General features: G+C 43.7%; 1 protein-coding gene across 12 annotated transcripts in view; it reads right to left on the bottom strand.

The window, feature by feature from the left end:
- TIAM1 (TIAM Rac1 associated GEF 1) overlaps nt 1–19,374 on the bottom strand; it is a 195,190-nt gene that overhangs the window by 19,589 nt on the left and 156,227 nt on the right. For 9 of the 12 annotated variants that reach the window (XR_008730828.1, XM_055701604.1, XM_055701603.1 and 6 more), the window contains 3 exons: nt 18,833–18,919; nt 15,055–15,279; nt 5,001–5,107 (listed from right to left, as the gene is read on the bottom strand). Coding sequence is in view for 11 of the 12 variants with exons in the window: in XM_055701604.1 (XP_055557579.1) it covers nt 5,001–5,107; nt 15,055–15,279; nt 18,833–18,919 (419 nt within the window). In the remaining variant the exon portion in view is untranslated. Of the gene's footprint in view, nt 1–480; nt 2,347–5,000; nt 5,108–15,054; nt 15,280–18,832; nt 18,920–19,374 lie in introns of those variants that run through there. The other 3 variants (XM_055701602.1, XM_055701609.1, XM_027815735.2) reach the window with 2 other exon arrangements.

Raw genomic sequence — 19,374 nt, 5'->3', positions numbered from 1 at the left:
GCAAGTACATTAACCCCTCCTCTGCAGGGGGCTCAGCAGAGGAGCTAAGCTCATCCTTCCCATGCAGGAGGAGCAAGCCCTTAAACTCATCAAACATATTGATGCTGCAGTGGGGAGTTTTGGCTGCCTGCCCTATAGTTTTGAAAGTGGAATGCCAATTCCTGTTGCGCTTACCGTATAAAGGCATAGGGGTGCCTGCACATCAGGCAGATCGCCCCCTTGAATGGCACACAGCACCTCTGTCTGCCACGGATGGCAAACTCTAAGCAGTACTGATCTCCCAAACAAAACTCAGGTAAATTGCATCCTTTCACGCATTGCCAGGACTGCTAACGACATTGCACGGTAACAAAAAGCCTCTACAGGATATATATGTTACAGCTCAGCCTCGAATTTATAACGTGAAAATTAAAACAGCATGAAAATTCATTTAACTGCTAATTACTTAGACTAGTTGTGTTGCACAGTAGATCTGCTCACCAAATACAGCATACGGTACAGAGAATCGCCAGCTCTCCCAGCGCTTTCGTTCTTGAGTTTACGGTTAACTCTCCAAAGAGCCGACATCGCTGGAAAGGCAGTATAGCCAGAGCTGTCACTCATCTAGGAGGAAAAATCCCATTTCTCCACATATTCAGCTGGTCCAACAGGCTTTCCCACTCCAGACAGATACTCCACACTGTTTACTTGGCATGCAACACAGAATACGGCTGTATTCTAATAAGGAAGAGCAGTGACCATATTTCTCTAAGCAAAGCCTTTCTGCATGTGTCATTTGCCGCTGGCCTCGTTCGCTCACCGCATCAGCTGGAATTAAGAGCCAGCTACCAGTTGAAGCTGAGAACTCAACACCGCTTTTCATAGACTCGTTAAGAGGAAAACTTCAGCAGAGAGGCTGAAATGCAGCAAAGCGGAGGTGAAGACAGCTCAGGAATATAAATGTCTGTTGCCTGTAGCTGAGCATGAGCCGATTGGCTACGAACAGCACTGCTGAAGAATATTAAACATCTGAAGGGACAGAGGCACAGAATTAAAAGAACTTAAAAGAGCCAGTTACGCTACTGGAAAACCTACCCTTCAAATCCCTGTTTTAATCCTTTGACATCTATTGCAACACATTGAAGCTTTTGAGACTTAATTCTGGTCTTGACTAATGCTGCAGAAAGACGACGACCTATTTTCTTGGAAAAAATACCTCTAAATGGTATAAGCATGTACACACACAGCCCATTAGGGCATGCTCTCCCAAGCACAAGTGCTGCAAGGTAATTAGCTTTCATTTCAAGAGGCAGATGTCTTTAATTAGAAACAGGGAGAAATGAGCATCCTACAGTATTTTAACTGATGACAGGTTTTAAAACACATTCCCAATTAAATTCAAAGGGCTATTAACAGTGAAAAAAATGCACAAAGATTGATCTTGAGATGCAACACAACACCTATCTTAGCCGTTGGTAACCTGCAACATTACGAACTCACACATACGCTCAGTTTTCAGGGTACCTCCTTTGAACCTCTGTTTACTTTACAGTATTTAAAAGGCCAAAACAGGTCACCACAGAGGCAAGTCACCGTTTAAAAAAATTACTCTGGTATGAAACGTTCCTGATATTCTGTTGAGCTGGAAACTGATAAAGGGGCATCACCTCCATTTCATAAACAGCCTGCAACTTTAATTCCCATGCTAGGTGAAAGCAAACCTGAAGAGATGGCAGAGAGCAGGCTTTCTTTTTCTCCACTCTTCTCCCTCCCAGCTCTCTTCCCTTTGGCTCCCACATGACATGGAGGAAGAAAGGAAAGTCAGGAGCCCACCCCAGAGCACAAGCAACTGGGAGCACAACTCAGACCACTGACAGCTGCACGGCTTAAAGGAAAATAGTTGCATCCAGAAAGCCTAGCTGCTTGCTACTGCCTCAACCCACCTTGGAAACAGGTTTCTAGTATTTTATCAGAATAGTTCTACAGACATTTAATTTTTGCTTATTATTATAATGATTCCTTTGACAACAGTGGTAGAGAAGTAAACTTCACGTTATCAGGTCTTTACAGAAGATAAGATTTTCAGGAAACGGAGGAATTCTCAGAGCACTGGTGTACCCTCCAAATCCTTCACCACCATCAACAGCTTGGAGGCTTTTGCAGATTAAGAAACAAATGCACCACTACTAAGGAAACATACACCCACGTGCACACATGCTGGGCTGGGGGAAGGGAAAGAGACAGCTGGGAGGGAGGAGAAGGAGGAGAAGGGAAGACACATTTGAGTATCTCCTGTGTTGTATACAACCATGTATCACCTACATGAGAAAGTTACAAGTAAGTCAGAAGGGACCCAAGCGCAGCTTTAGGTAGAATTTCACACAGCTTACCTTCATAAAAAGCCTACCCAGCCTGTGCTACAAGAGCAGATGAAGGACAGCTGCAGCACTGCGTTCCTCTCCTTTTCCCATGAATTATTAACTCTCCCCTAGGATCGCTTTGCTGGCTGGAGAGCTGGCAACCTTCCTCAGAGCAGCTCTGGGCTCTCCTCCTCTGCAGCGCTCTGTGGGCATCAGCAGACCACCAGCACCACGGCACAGAACAGTGATGTTTGCAGGATTAAGCCCTGCCTCAGGATCATGCTATCGCAAGGCAAAAGACAACCCAAAAGCTATTTTCGGATCTTCAGCTACTAATGCTGCATCTGGGCTGAAAGAAGGAGAACTCTGCATTTAGCTGGGAGGCTCCAGCGCAGTTAAAATGGATTTCCTCTGCTGCCCAGCGGCGAATGGAGAAGAGTGCTCCTGCCCTGCTTTTGCCAAGAAGGGCAGAAAATAAAGAAAGTCTCCCCTGAACTCCTCCATCTGAGGGAGTCTGGAAGCTGTGGCAGTAATGGCATCACAGGGGAACATGCCCCTCCTGGTGGTAAAAGGGCAGGGTGTTCCACTTCCCACGTACAAAAATAACCCCTGTAAAACAGCGCTGAGGACATCAGCTTAATCTTCTGTGCCATAATCCTAGAGGCATGGAAAGGTGTGGCAGTGCATGGACAGGAAAACACCTTTGCTTTTTTCCTCACCATGCCAGCTGGCTGGTGACTTTCCACAGAAAAAGATGTGTTGGAGACTCCTCACTCCCCACACAGATCAACTTTCCCAAGAACACAGAAAAGCAATGGGACTGGGAAAATCCTCCCGTTGATTGAGCTTCTTTACTCCCCTACACCATATACTAGAATTCTCTACAGGCACTGCAGAATAATTTGGGGGGTTCTGTAGCTTTTGTTAGAGAGGAACCACAAAGAAAGCCCACTTGGTACAGAGCTCTTCTATACAAACAGGGACAGCAGCATTCATGAGTATGCCAAGTTGAGCACATTATATATCTTTTTTTATGGAAGACCATTTCAAGGAGCTTGCCCCATAACAACCAGAATGAAAAGTAAAATGCCTCACTCCCCTCGATATCACACAAACAAACCAAGACATTTTTCTGAATTTTAAAAGAAAACATGTACTGATATCAACATTTCATTTACAGAAAAGACAAGTGTTCCTCTCGTTGGAAACAAAGGCTTGTTAGAGTTACAAGCTACTCTTCCAATATACGAATATTAAGCATTAGTGCTGCTAATGCACATTTCTCAGTTTAACTAAATCTGCTGAGCCACAGAGCTAATCATGTAATCCTTACGCCTTGCTTCAGGCAATTACAGCTCTGAAGATCCAGGAGGCAAGATGCAAAATGGAACCCCACAGCCTGTCACACAGTTCAGAAATAGAAAGCTACAGAAAACACAGAACATTTATTCCCCGAGCAGCTATGTGTTATGCTCCGTGCTCTTCCACAGCTTCAGTGTTTAACAGAAGAGACTATTTGCAGAGCATATGAAAATCCCACATATTTACAGTTAAAAATCCCAAAGTATCAACAAACACTTGCACTTACTAAAGAAGAAATTCTTTGTACTTACAAGAAGAAGTTCTGTAATAAAACCTGGAAACAAACTGTACAAGTAATCACCTTCTCAGCATGTATATATTTCATGCATAGGAATGTTTTCTCTTATCTGACTTCCACTGTCTGGCTATCAAAGACAAAACTACAGGCTAGCATGACATAAGAGATCAGGAAACGAGAGGCCAAGGTCTTTTCCTTCCTTTCACTACAATGACAAGTAGAACAGCACAGGGACCAGCTCAGAGCTCACTATAACACATTTTAGTTAAAACAAGAGCTGAGAAAAAACACACCTGTACGTAAGCACAAACTGTGTGAGATCTGATTCTCATTAGATCGTTAATTCTGTAGAAAAATAGCTGTAAGCTCTCATCACCACCTATGCAACAAATACCTAAAAGCAATCAGTGTCTTTAAAATAATGTCACTTGATTTTGCCTCAAAAGATACTAATCATCACATCTAATGCTGTATAAAGCCCGCCAGTACCACAGCAAGTGCGAACTACCAACCACTGCAAAACCCATCCCTCAATAGATGGCAATTAGCAATCCATTTGCACAACCTCTTAGCTATAATTGGAGAGGTTTGCTTCAATTTAATGTAGATTGGCTATAATTAGTTTGCATTTAAAAACTAGCATGTGCACTATGCTATTGATTTAGGGAAATATTGTTTAACTTATATTCCTCCTATGCCTAGAAATCAAGAAATAATAACAAATTGTAATAACCCACCTGATCTTTTGCTTTAGCTGACCTGCTCTGGTGAAGGAGGTGATAAACTAGCCCATTTAAAAGCTATGTGGGAATATTATCAGAAGTTACTGAAGATGTGAATCAACCCTGGAAAAAGGGCACAAGTCTTGCTTAAGAGGTAGTGATGTGCCATAATCAAAGCTGTAATTTGTTACATTCAATAGCATCCGTAAACACCTCAAAAGTAAGATTAACATTTTCCCAGGAAAGATGCTTTAATTGTGTGCAGCTGTGAAGCCAGCACATCAGCTGTGACTGTACTGCACTTTCACTCCATTTCATGTGAAAATGAAACTTTCTCACCTTGCTCATCTTATCGGCCTCATCAGATGACTCCAAGTCTTGTGCTTCTGCCTCCTCTGGAGCTGTCTCAACAGAGCTGTCCGGGTCGCCACAAAGCGAGTGCCCTGCTGAAATTGAGATGCGCATGAAAACCCAACCATAATTTCAAAAAATTCCAAAAGCTGGGTGCAACAGACGTGGAGCTCCCATGGAGGGCCAGGCCCCATCCTGTACACAAGTACATGCCCACAAGGTGTTATGCCAGAGGCACTCAATGGCCCCAAAGGACTACCTTGGTTTAGAGCAGGGACCAGGTTTAACTATAGGTGTAAAAATACACAAGTTATGGCCAGACACGTTACTTACTTGGAAACTACGAAAGCTGATTCAGAGATAAGGCTAAAGTGCCACATTTAAATTCTTACATTTAGCATTAATTTCTTGGCTGGCAAGCAATTGCCTACCTTTATACTTCAGTGGTTTCAAATGGAAACTGCAGTATGTGAACGGGCAAGTCATGCCAAGAAGCAAGTCTCAGTCAGCCCTTCTTCTGAGTTAAGCTGAATGTGATGATTTTAAATTGCTTGCAGCTTTGGTTTAACACACCCACTACTGAGTTTCTATGTTGATTTTTAAGGAAGCAAATCTGGTTTTAGCAGATTTTAGGAGTCTAATACATCAACTGAAAACTAGATTTCATTTCCATCAGTACGTGGCCACAACTATGCACCTCTGTGCCTGAGCAGTCTTCCCGAGACTACGCTGATAACACAGCTAAAAACTCGTTTGTGACCTCTTGTAAGTAAATGATGAATTACCGGCAAGTGATGAAAGAAAGAGAACTAATCTCAGCCTGAGACCTCTGTGCACAAATAACTTTTTTGGGAATCTCATCCTCTGACTCAAATAGATGTAAGAAGCAGTATTACTACATATTAGCCAGTCTTCACAGAAAAACAGATTTCATGTATGTTCAGCTTCTAGTTATGGCAAATTATAACGCCCAGTGATGGACTGAACTCTGCTGGGATTCTCCTACATGCGTCAAATGACCTTCAAGCCAGCATAAAGAGGTACTTTACAGTAACTGAGTCCAAACATTAATTCCTTTTAACTTTCCCCTCTCCTCCCCTCAACCCCATAAGGATGAGGGTTTTTTTCTGTGGTGTGCTGCCACTTCTGGGGCTGGATAGGGAAGGATGGTTTCTGAGTATGCCTCCCTGCCTGCATCCTGCCACACAAACAGGACAATGTCCCACCAGGGATTATACCTTTTATTCCATTACATTACATTTATTCTTCAGGTAATGTGAAAAAGCCTAATCAAAGTTCAATGGATGCTGCAACACAGAAAATCCCTCCCTTTTAAAACCCAAGACTCAACAGACTATATTAACATAACTTTGGCTGTATTGTTAGCATGCAGCATTTAAACCTTTTGGTGGCAAACTGACACTGTTCTGTAACAGAATACAATTTTTTTTAAACCAGTCTTGGGGTTTTTTTTGTTTGCTAGACCTACAAATAGAAGCAGCCCAACAGCGCACTATCGTGTTGTGAGCACCCACTGGTCCAGCTGGAACATGGACATTTACAACGATTAACAGTGATTTAGCACATCAGACACAGCACCATTTCCATGTTAGTCCCATGGTGACTTTCACGTTACTTGCTATTTTTCAATTAGACATTTCAATTTAGCTAAGTCACATCTATTTGTGTGTAAGAAGCATTTGGCCAGACAGCAATGCTATGAGTAAAAAGGCCACAGTGATGGTAACACCTATTTGTTACACTGATATATTTCAGTTAAATACTGTGTGGTTTGGCCAAAAAGACTATGATAGTGGATGGTCTTTTTAATTAAAATAAAAATGGCAAGCTGCTTTAAAATCAAGAGATTTTTTTAAAAAAAGAACCACCTGATACACACCTAGTGTATTTGTTTATATTTATACTGGAATGAAATATATTTCATGGTCCAGAAATTATAGTCTCAAGGAAATATGTTTCCTAAATTCATAAGGAAAATTCTGCTGCCCCTTCGCTGCAATTGAAAAGCCACCGCTCTTCTTTCAAGGAGTTTTATTTTAATGCACAATGTTAGTTGGCAGACACATCCTAGGTAAGTTTCTCTCCATCAAGACTGATGGCAGAGATCCAGGTTTGGGTTCCTCAGTACCCAGCTTCAGCTGTTGTTCTTGCAAGCTTTCAGCCACCATCACCAAAACCAATTTGCACGACTGTACAAGATTTCCACTTTTTTGAGTCTGCAAATAATTTGGAAAAAGTGGAAATCAGAAACCTGGAAATAAATTCAGAACGTATATAATGGGATGGAGCTAAACTGGACATGAAATAAAATTAAAAAGACATAAAAGGTAGTTCATAGCTGAACTTCTGGAAGACATGACTCTTTTCTTAAAAGATAGGTTTACTTTTTAAAAAGATATGCCTGTAGGGGTTGTTTGGCAACACAAAATCTATTTGAAGAAGTGTTTTTTCTGTAAAAAATTAGGTTTCTGAGCCTTGCCCATATTTTATCAACTTGGACTATCAGCTTTCTGGTCTCTCTATTAATGTGTGAAAAAATCCTTAAAACCCTTAAGCTATCCATTAAAAAATATGAAAAAAAAAATGTGCTATGTGTCATAATTTGTCTGGAGCAGTCTGTGTTTTTTCCCTGCAATTAACTTCCCATTACAAGCTGTGTGAAATACATCTTACAGCTGTTTCTCACCCCAAGCCAAGGCAAATAATGTTTGTTTGGGGGTTTTCATTTTTGCTTTTAAGCCACCACTTTTTCTTTTCCTGTATATTAAAACACCACTTAATCTGTTTCCTGCAGTATAAACACTTTTACCCAGTAGACAGCAATCGTTCACTCACGCCTTAATGAGCAGCCACACAGCACATGTGCTCAGGGTATTTCTAATGTCTTAAGCTGCCAAAGTCAATGTCGACTTTAGCAGGTTTATCTGCGCGCTGTTAAACGTAGGCAATCAGTTCAATAATGTCGCACATCCCGGCCTTTTAATACCTTCCAGTTACCATCCCATTTCTGTCAGGTTCACTACATCATTTTATTTTTGCCCTGTAAATCTTTATTTGGCTCTGCAAGGAGCTCAGAGGGCAATATGTTCATTTCCTTCTGCAGCACCTAAACGTTGCCCAGCCACTACTAGGGATGGTAACACATGGGCTTCACTTGACATTAAGGAATTAGAAAGGGAAATGCAGGAGGAAATGGGGGTCAAATCCATGCGGCCACCAGCACAGATGGAGGTCACACGAGCTCCCAAGTTGCCTCAGCAGTGTAATATCTGTGACATTATGACTAATGCCCATTAAATAACTCCTACTTATGGCTAAAACTAGCAAAATGAAAGGGAGTCTTATATCACTGGAGCAAAGGTTCTGGGGCTTAAAGGCCTGGAGAATCACAAGCTTAAGCACCATGCCAACACTTGGCTAAGATTTTCCATGGCTGCTGCTTCCAATTTGCAGAGTTGCTGTTGCTCAAGATTTTAATGAGACTTCCACAATATTTGATATTGCTCTTAAAGTCCACTTCTTGGTGCCAGATTATACATTTTTTTTAATACAGCAGAAATAAATATTCCTAGCCCAGCTCTGTCAGCTGGGGTGCAAAGCTCAGAAGTGCACATCCTACTAACACAAAAAAGCAGCACACAAATCAGAAAACTCTGCATCTCGATGCTTTATTTCTGAGTATGTGGAATGGGCGATACTGAAGGTAATCCTCCCGGTGGCAGCACTGGGGAAGTGCTCAGTGCTGGCAAGGGCAGCCATCTGCAGCACGTTGTACGCTCAGATGGCTGAAAGCTTTGGTTTGTAACTTTAAGGTGCCTCAGTCTCCCAAGGCGGTTGTTTTACACGTCTCAGCAACCCACACTACACCTTGCCATGCGACTGAGGCAGAGCTCTGGGGCTGCCGCAGCTGGCCAACAAGTGCCAGGGACAGGAGCTCAGCCTGGTGTCCTTCCCTGCCTGCCTGCCACCGCTTGCTCCCTGCAAAAGGCGTGTTGTGCTCCTCCGTATTTCTTTCACCGATGACAATCAGCAATACTGGAAGTAAAATATAGTGATTGCTTAATCACCTTCAGCAGGAAATAAGGAGCGAACCTCATCTGAGCTGAAACCACAGAAGAAATATGGACCAGGCGGAACGTGACTACCCCAGCTGAATCCCAGCCAAGTCACTTAGGTGTCAGTGCTCCTGCGAGAAGGGCTACAAAGGTTTCAGTGGCCAAGTGCTTTCAGCACCTCATGTTTGACTGTAGTCTTAAAAGAAAAAGTTATCAACTTACTTGAGCTCAACAGTAACTTCCTTAAACAGAAATTGCCATTTCTAAATGCTGCTGGGGAATGGCCCCATTATGACAACAGAGTACCTTTCAGAAAAGACTCCATCGTTAAACTGAACAACTTGAATACGAATTGTTAGGGAACTATCTCCCAGATTAAATTTTTATTTGAGACAAAATCTTGCCTATAAATCCACAATAAAAAAAGGTAAGTATGCATTTTTTTTCTTTTGTAGAATTCTGGTTAGCTTTGAAACACTGAAACATGCAAGAAGGAAACATCCTTTTTATAGTGGGGTATTCTGTCCCATTGGGAGGCCCCACAGAGTTGATATCTTCTCCAAAGACCTATAAAACTGAGCTACAAACTACCAGTTTCAGTCTACTGAGCCACCAAAGAACAGTACAGGAACAAAATGGGAAACACTGCCTTTCCTGCAGAGCTACAGAACAAGCCGCATAAATCTCTTTTCTTTTCAACAGAACTCTTTTGCTCCTCCTTCCATTGCAACTAGGTAATAAATTGTACAAATATAGAAAAATCTATGCTGAATGTCACTTAATTCACTCTCTCTTCTTGGGGAAAAATGCATATTCAATGAAACCTTCCCTGTCCCAACTGTACCATGGCCACTTTTCACCCCTTCCCTGGTCAGGAGCCTAGTCAGGCACTTGTAATGTGCTTGAGTAGCCCCTTGGGAATAAACAGGATTTTTCATAGATGTAAAAACAAAGCACGTGCTCAGGGACCTTGGAAACCAGAGACACTGCAAACAGAACAAACAGCCTTTTCTTCTGCAAATATGGCGCTGGGAGCCGGCAGGGGGAGCGGCAACACAGCAGGAGTATGAAGATGCTAAAGGACGGTGCAGGTACGCTTACTGCAGCGGCGGTGGGATGGGGGCAGAAACCCAAAGCCACAAGGCAAAAACTGACGCGTCAACAGCAGCTCAGGTGGTCTTTAGAAAAAAAACAGGAATGAGACCTCTGGACACAATTCTGACTGAAGCAACATCCTTGAGTTTTGGCTTTTAAGCTCTTAGAAACGAGATCTCATGAGCAACAGTTCTGCATGTCTCTCATTAATTATATGCAAGACTCTCAGATTGCTGCTGCAGTAAGGGCCTCTCGAATTGCTAAATCAAGCACTGAATGCTCACAGTATTTTTTAACATACTACAAAAGGTATGAAATCAGTCCTCTGCCTCAGGAAAATAACCCTGAAGAAATTAAGGTTACTGTTAGTCTCAGCTTGTTCTGAAATCCAAATTACTTAGCCTAAGGGGACCTGTGACAGTACGAGGATGGAATGAAAAATAGTGGCCATTCTTACAGTGCAGTGAAAGTGTGTTTCAGTTTTATAGCATAGTCTTTACAGTGTGTGTTAACTTCAGCCTCTGGTTCTCCTGCTTTCTGAATGACAAAATAATAGACTCCTTAAAAATACCTAGCTACTTCAGATCTAGAAGATCTTTTTTACCATTTATACATTCTGCATGGTGATTTATATGGCTCACAGTTATCCTTGCAGAGTTATCCCTTATACTAGAGGTCTCCAAAATACAGGAGCGTGCAAAGCCTGAACTTCAGAAACTCCACCCCGGTGTAAAAAAAGGCAGTGAACTGTGGGGAGACCACAAACAAGTATGGATCCCATTCCCAAATCCCCTTCCAATATAAAATACCTTCTTTATGATTTTGGGGAGATGCAGTGCTGCGTTTCCAGCTTTCAGCCTCTCGTTCCCTGGATTGAATGGAGCAAACAGGGAGACAAATAGGGAGCAGTTCTCACTGATCCTTTTAGGCAATAAGGAAAACAGGCTGCAGGGCTCCAGACAGAATGAGAGCTAGTCCTCCTCAACCAGATTTATGTAGGCTGCATTAGCAAGACAGAAGAATGAAAGCCAGGAAAAACAATAATAGATTAAAGGAACAAAGCCTATGGCTCTGCAAGCCTGATGCAGCGTGAATTCCTAGGAGAAAGTTTATATCATACTCAAGATGATGTTTTTCACATCAATTAGAGGTATAAAATGCAAGGTCATTTCACGAATAACCTGTTAAGTAAACAGAATGAAGTAATCACTGCCACAGGGCTGATTTGCAGCTCTAGCCCCAGCCTCAGTATATACAAGGTAGTTCCAGATAATGAAACAGCTGTTACGAGACCCATTTCACAGAAGCACTGGCAGTCACTTCAGGGAGGTCAACTCCCAGAAACACAGCACTGCTTTGCTCCTGGAAGACCTCCCGCTGAGTAATGAGGCATTAGGAAAGCTTCCTTAGGAAAACGTAACACAGCATCTTTCTATTGAAAACACACAATATGTTTTGTCTCACACAAAAAACCTACCCTTTGCTGCCTTCATAGTCGATGAGGATGAAGAATTGCTAGTGAAGATAATTATGGGACATCAGCATGATCGACCAACCAGACCCTGAAGTTCTGGAGAATGGATGTGCCTACGGGTGATTTATACCTGCTGGCATTCTGGCCCAGCAAAGTTTCACCCTCTGCTGAAAGGGGGTTACAATACTTCGGGACCAAATTAAAAAATCTGCATGCTGTAAAAGCATCGAACAGAAATCACCGAGCTGATTTGACTAGCCAGCCAAACTGCCAGGGATCAACAAGGACACAAATAAACAGGTCAGTGGGTATTTCATACTTGACTGCTCTCTAAAAGAAGCTATGGAGCCCAGACCAAAAATCTAACGTACAGCCACAATGTCCCAAACAAAAGCATGTACCCCTTTTTAAAATTTCACATGGATCCCATTTTAGGTAACGAGTCCCTGAAAAAGCACAGGGCCAGACGAAGAAAGGCTTCAGTAAAACAGCGTGTTCTACAAACACCTAAGTGGAGAGAAATTGATGGAGAAGATCAAAATACCTCCCAGTCACACACTTGGGTGCAGATCCTTAATTTCACTCCTGCCTCAGGCTAAGCATCCCAAATTAGAGCATCAGCATTGTTTAACTTTAAACACCATCTTAACGTCATTCTTCAGAAGCGTACTCCAAATGGCAACTACAGATGCTTTCAGAAGCTGCCACAGACACCTGCACATCTGCTGATGAGCTATTGTGTTGCTTCTGTTGGTTAAAGAAGTATTCCTCTGCCTTTGAGGAGGGTGAGTCCCACTTTGTTTGCCACGTTTTTAAGGAAAGCAAATGTCAACAGAGGTCTAGCTTCTGTGCTGCCTGTTAGCGAGTGAAGGAGCTGACTATAGCACACCAAAAGCGACGGGCAGCTGTACTGACAGAAATCTGAAGGGAAAAGGAAGCCCCAAAGCTTAGCCCTTGTCCTGGGGAGCTATTTAAGAAGGAGGCACTTTAGCCCACCAGACAGTTCACATAGTCACTGCAGGACATGGAAAAACAAGCAGCCGTTCCACACCACTGCGATAACCACAAAAATCCAGCTCAGGAGAAGCTTACAAAGGAGGACAGACATGACTTGAGTTGAGAGCAGCACAAAGGAAGTCGTGCCTACAAAGCATCAGAGGCAGGAAGCCTGATTTTGTCATGATGTGTCCATCAGCAATGTCCTATGTCCGCATTTCACATGGGGCACGCAGGGTTATTACTGGGTAATGTTAAAAGGCAAATGCTAGGTTCTCCAGACACATTTGGCAAACCGTGCGTTATCTTACCCTCAGCAAGAAAAAGGACCCCTTGAAGCCCTCACAATAACGATGCAGAGAACTGACAGTGGCAGAGAGTCTGCTTGTTGAGAACCTGGGTTACAAAATGTGACTCCTCTGCCTTAGAAATCACTGTGTTGCATAAATACAAAAGTCCCAGTCCCTAAGTCTTTGCACCCAGGGTGGACACTCACTTCAGTGAAAAGTTAGAGTATGAGGATTGAGCACTCAGGGATTCAGTGAAAAAGCACAGGCAAGGACAAAAGGACGGGCCCCACAAAGAGCTGGTGTTAAGTAGGAAATAGGGGCATCTTGTGGCCAGCTGTAAAAATGTACAAGATGAGCTTGATTTTTCAGCACAAAAGCCTAACTGGGAAGAGTTCCATGAAAATTCGAAGGGGAGAATGTCCTTCTGAAAATGTTTAATTTTAACTGCCTTTGGAAGTTTATCCCGCATCTTAGATAAGGTTGCTTTTATCAGTCACCTCTGAGGTATTTGCAATAAGCTGTTTTTAAGCTTTCTTGTTCATGCTATTACACTTGCTATGAATATCACAGTCCCCAAAGTCAGCCTAGGGGTCCAGCTTTCCCTTTCCTCACTAGGTGTTCCTGTCATCTGAACTATGGCATTTGTGCTGGATCACTTTAAGTAAATATTTCAAGCAAAGCCAGAGCAGCATCCAGAAATGTTGAAAGGCAGGCTGCACCTCCCTGACCCTTTGCAGGCAGACATGAGTCAGCTTGGTCCTGAGCCCAAGCAAACTATCTTTCACTGCAGCTTCTTTGCTCCAGCTCAGCATCATGTTAATGCACTCACGCTGCTCCTGGGTTAGCTCTAGTTTGCACCCACTCATCCCAGAAGCCCCTGCACTGAGTGATGGCAGCAGTCAGACATGTCCTGGGAGAAGGCTGACTTTGAACATCAGTGAAGTGCATTAACAGCTCTGCTCCTACTCCAGCTTTTCATTCCAAGTGCCCAAACCAAAACTATTTCATAGTTGTCAAAACAATTATTTTGATATTTCTGAAACCTTCACTTTGTGGAGAAAAGAAAGTATTTTGACATATTCAGATGCCATTTACTTTCGACTGAAAGTCAAAATTTATCTCAGCTCAGAATAGTTTTGATTATCTAAAAACTACTTCTTTTTGGCCATTCCACTAATTTTTCCTGTATTTTACATTATTCCAAAAAACCTAAAGCAAACAGTTATGTCCAGTATCCTCTTCTGTTTTGTTGGGGTTTTTGGGTTGTTTTTTTTTTTTGCGGGGGGGGAGGGGGCATTTAGGAGCCAGCACATAAGACTTGGCTAAACAGGCAAGTAAGAGAAGACATGGTGCAGGAGCTTTCCAGTGCAATTTCCAAAACCACTGTCTTACAGATGTATCAGCCAGCAACCACCAAGGAGGCAGTCCTACTATTCTGCAGCCATTTCTTTTAACCCATGCAAGACTGCGTGGCCTCAGCTGGTTCAGGAAGCTAAACTAGCAGCAAACAATTCATATTTGCTGGGGATTAATTTTCTGCCAGTTCAGTTTTCTGAAGAGGGCAACATGGTGGGCAGGAATGACCCTTCCCACTGCACTGTGCTGTGGGACCAGTTAGGTATGTTTGGCTGTAATGACAATCCCGACTTTAGTTGTTTTAAACTGTCCTTGGGAGTTATTTATGCATTTCACAAAACATGCAGGGCTCCTGTGCTCCTGGCTAACCCCACAGAGGGCGAATGCTTATCCTCTCTTCCTTCCCTGCCATACACATATCCTGTAGGCAAATCCAGAGGTATAGGTACCTCCTGAGCAGCCCAAAAGTAAGCACATAGTTCTGTGACTTGCTGTAGGCACAGCTAGATGATGTGGCATGGATTTGGCGATGACACCGTTTCACAGCCTAACCATGTACACAGTCACCCTTCATGGCTACCGCAGATTATACCTTTACGGCTTCCAGAGCTCCCACGTACTATCCGCCCAGCACACTCAGACTGTAATTCCTCTCACTTCCACCATGGAAGTTACATGCAGGGATCAATGGGATTACACCAGCACACTGTAAGCATGAATCTTCTTCCTGGTGATTTCTAAATTGAACCCAATACCTTGGCTGCTGCCAGCAAACACCAGTGTGCTGTCAGTCAAGTCAGACGGGTTTTCCAAGCGACGTGGTGGTGGCTGCATTAGTTTCTGCCCTTCCTCTATCTCCGGATAGGTGCGCACAGTAAGACACAGTGAAGGCTGCACAAGGGCATCTTTCAGCAAAGCTGAGTCCAGATCCTCAGCAGCTTTCTTGTTAATCTCCACAATTTCATCGCCAGCTTTCAGGCCTGCAACACAGAAAGGAACAGGTAAGACTTGTACAGTAACGTTTCTGTCACCCACAGACATCAAGGAGCTCAGCCAGGTGTTTATGAAGTGCCAGACAGTGTTAGGTCTAGACATAAAAGTAAACATTTATGACTGGAAAAGGTACTGAAATTTGATTGACTTTTGCAGATTTGTTGTCAGGCTGGTAGTCCAGTATGATCCCTAAGAGCATGGTGCCCAGAAAGTCCCTCACAATGTACCAGCAACAAGATAACCCCTTTTTCTTCACAGAATCAAAGAATGGTTGGGGTTGGAAGGGACCTCTGAGATTATCTAGTCCAACCCCCTTGATAAGGCAGGTTCACCTACAGCAGGTTGCACAGAGTTGCATCTGGGCAGGTTTTGAGTATTTCCAGAGGAGACTGCACAGCCTCTCTGGGCAGCCTGTTCCAGTGCCCTGTTACCCTGCAAGGGAACAGCCGCTGTACAGCATGGCACACTACACAACACATCGCTCGTAAATAAATATATACTGAAGGACAGAGCCAGACTGCTGAGGTGCTTGCACATAGGATGGCGGAAGGAGTAGCTGGGCTGGCTTGATTCTTGCTTTTAACTTCCCATGTAAGTGAAGGCTTTTATTTGAAGTGGTCACCTACCCATACACCTAGGAGGAAAGAAAATGTTTCCCACTCAGCTGGGGTGTATGGTGTAGAACTTCAGACAGCCTCATCTCTGGCCGTCTCTGGATCACGTCCTAGCACACAGATCTTCAAAAGGCAAATTTTAGTGCTTGGTAAGTTAGTTACGGTTTTTTTCCAATCTGATTTCATGAGTTATTTATAGCACCGGTGCCCAAGGGAAAAGGGGATCTGCAGAGGAAAAAGCTGACTCCTGTTCACTTCAGGGGTGACACAGCAACGCCGAAGATGTGCAGCCCTGTGAGAGCTCCTGCAGGAAACCTGACCTTCCCTCAGCCAGCCAGGCCCGTTCTCCCAGCTAATAACAGCAAGCTGGACCAGGGTTTAAACCTAGGGTCAGGCAGGCAGGAGCATGCCAGGGCATGCCAGTGCTGACAGCCCTGATCACTGGAGCTGCTCCTGCCACTGCAGCTTTTGTCTCCACTTGGTGACACCAGCAGTTCCCCACAGACATCCCCCCAGGAGCTGACCCACTGGGCACAGCTGGCAGGAACGCATGCTCTGCAATGGCCACTCACCCACCAATGGGACTGCCTGGCATCCCAGTCACTGTCCTGGCATTTACAGGAATGAAAGCTGGAATTTAAAGGGTTGAAAGAGCTGCTCTGTGGGGGTGACCTGCCCTCATGCCATGCAGTCCTCTGGCTGGGCAATCATGCAAAGGGTGAGTCTTGCTACCCTTAAAGCTCAGATGAAAGGTCTGATTTGATGAGCCTGAGCTGCAAGCAGAGCTCAGCTGCATCCTCCAGGAAACAGATTACCTACCTGCATTCAAGAAAGAAATGTGGAAGGGAGGAGGCTAAAGAGCTTCAGTCTTCTTTAGGAAAATTGAGATCTTTCTAAATGCATGTAATTGTGCCCAGAAACTGTAGTGTGGTGTGCAGTTTCGGAGAGAATAAAATGAACTAGATAGAATAGCTACAAAGTAAATGGACTGTAAAATCATATTTGAAACAAGGACAAAACAAGGCAAGTCAAGCATTTCACATTATTTCATTTATTCTACTTAGTGATGCCATGTCATAATAGTAGCAGATTAATATGCCTGCAACCATAAACATCCTATCTGGGGCTTCATTTACTCTTTGTAATCCTTGTTTGAATCATTTGGGATAAAGCATCATGTCTATCAAGCACCTCAAATTCCAACAACGGTCTAGCTAATGCAGACCAACAGAAAAAACAAAAAGATACACAAATTATTAGGAGAAAATAAAATCTAATTTTTCTAATTAGAGAAAAAATAGGAAATGAAATACGGTATCTCATTAGACTTACTCTAGGAAGTGCAGTCAGATGCAAACATGTGTAAGTAATGGAAGGAAGAGAGTTTTCCTCCCTGCTTTCTGCTAAATCTGGGTATATTGTCACAATATCCTGCCAAGTACTGTTCATACAGAAGTGGCTTTTCATATCAATTATCAAGAGCAGCGTATCACTGAAAGCATGTTTTAGCATTTCAGCCCACAGGAGGCAGTCTGCGTTCACGCATTCATTTAAATTGTTGTACAAACATTAACTAAAAGCAAAACAAGGAAGCCTTGCTGAACACCCACACCCTCGCCATCATATTCTCTCCCCACAAGAAACCCACAGGGTTTTATTTCCCTGTGATGGGCTGGTAGAGAGCTAATCCCAGTGCCCATTCAGGCCTTTTGGCACAATACCCATCCTGTCAGCCAGGGCGTATGGGGCTGAGGTGGCGTGAGGAGGGACAGGAAAGAGAAAGAGGGCCTTTTCAAGCCTAATAGACATATGCAGCAGCCTCCAGGATGACCTACATGGTTTTCTTAAACTAAGGTTAGAAGCTACAGCTGAGCGAAACTCCAGGCTCCCTGCAACCAGGACTGTTCCCCCTCCCCTGCCCCCTGCTTCTTCCTTCCCAGTTTCTGTCTACACAGTCCTGTCCCTCCACTGTGCCACTTCTGCCACTCGCTTCATTGCAACACATGCCGACTCTGTTTGCTAGCAGGTCAGAAAACCAGCCATGCATTTCTGCCACAGCAGTTTTCCATCAAGATGGGGAGCTGAAAAGACTCAGCAGAGTGCCCAAGCCAGGACAAGGCAAAGGGATGGAGCAGTTTGGGGAAGACCAGCCCCCCACTGCTTTTGGCAACAGCTAACTGTTGAATGAGCTCTGCGAGACCATATAACCACTCACCCAGAAAACTCTGAAGGTGTTCTTGAGGACTCTGCATACATTGATGGGTTATGAAGAGATGAGAGTCTTTTCACTCTTCATGCTCCCCATGTTATACTTCAAAATCCAGTTAGGTTTCAGCTGCCCAGCTCCCTGACCAGCCCATCCCATGACTGCATGAGCAGCAGCACTGGCACATCAGAAAAGGCAACGAATGGGCAAAGAATAAGGGCATGGCAGTGTCAGGGTTGACCTCAGCTTGGGTAAGCTGCAGTTAAACCATATCTTGCTCTGCCTTGGGACGAGCCTGGCAGCCTAGTTATCTCTGCCAGTTTCTGGTCCAAGTGCTGTCATGCTTCCTGCAAAGGCTGGAAGCAAAACTAGAGGCAGTAATCCCAGCCACAGAGAGCACTATGATGGCTTCTACTGTACTAGTTTATCTTGCAGTGACTGACCTGAGAGGGCCTCTGCTCCTCTGTCTAGCTGCAAGGGACATGCTGACCCTGCTACATACACAGCAACTCAAAATTAAGAGGTTGACTACATAGCATAGCTGATCCCAAGATCAGAACAGTAATGTATTCAGTACCTAAGGTTCTTCCCAAAAGACCATGGTCTCTTTTGGACTGAGGCCCTGATCTGGTGTGTTCATAAAGCTCCTATCCCAACAATCTCATGGCCTATAACAGGATTAAACAAACAGCAACAAAAACACTTCAAAAAGTATTTTACCTTTCTTGAAAGCTAGTCCTGTCTCTTTGACGCTGTTCACATACAGCCGACGAATCCCTTCTTCTTCCATGGAGGACAGAGAGAAACCTAGGGAGACACACAGCGAGACGTTAGAAAAAGCCAACCACTTCCAGCATGTCCTAACTGCACACACCACAAGTCCCTGCAGCCAGCAGTTGGGAATTCCTCCCTTCTCCTTTCCCTCAAACCTTTACAAACATGAAGAGGAAGTTAAAAAATGGAAGCGGCTTTAACAGAAACCCAAAATGAATTTCTGAGTCTTTATATAAATCATCCACAGCTTTATTTGAGAATACCACAGCTGCAAAACATTGGAACAGACTTCTAATTCTCTTGCTACAAAAGGTCACTTCAAGAAGTTTTGCTGTTTGCAGACAAAAGCTCCACAGAGCTGTGGTTTGTGACCCAAGCTGACAAAAGCCAGGAAACAGACAGCTATGGCTGACATGCCATCCTGAACTCGGACAAGGCATAACAACTCCTGCTAAAAGCAGAATGCCAACTTTTACTTTTTGAAATTC

Source organism: Falco cherrug, chromosome 2 (genome assembly GCF_023634085.1).
Source record: "Falco cherrug isolate bFalChe1 chromosome 2, bFalChe1.pri, whole genome shotgun sequence".
Taxonomy (NCBI): domain Eukaryota; kingdom Metazoa; phylum Chordata; class Aves; order Falconiformes; family Falconidae; genus Falco; species Falco cherrug.
The sequence above is the reverse complement of the archived record's forward strand: the minus strand, read 5'-3'. Positions and strand labels throughout refer to the sequence as shown.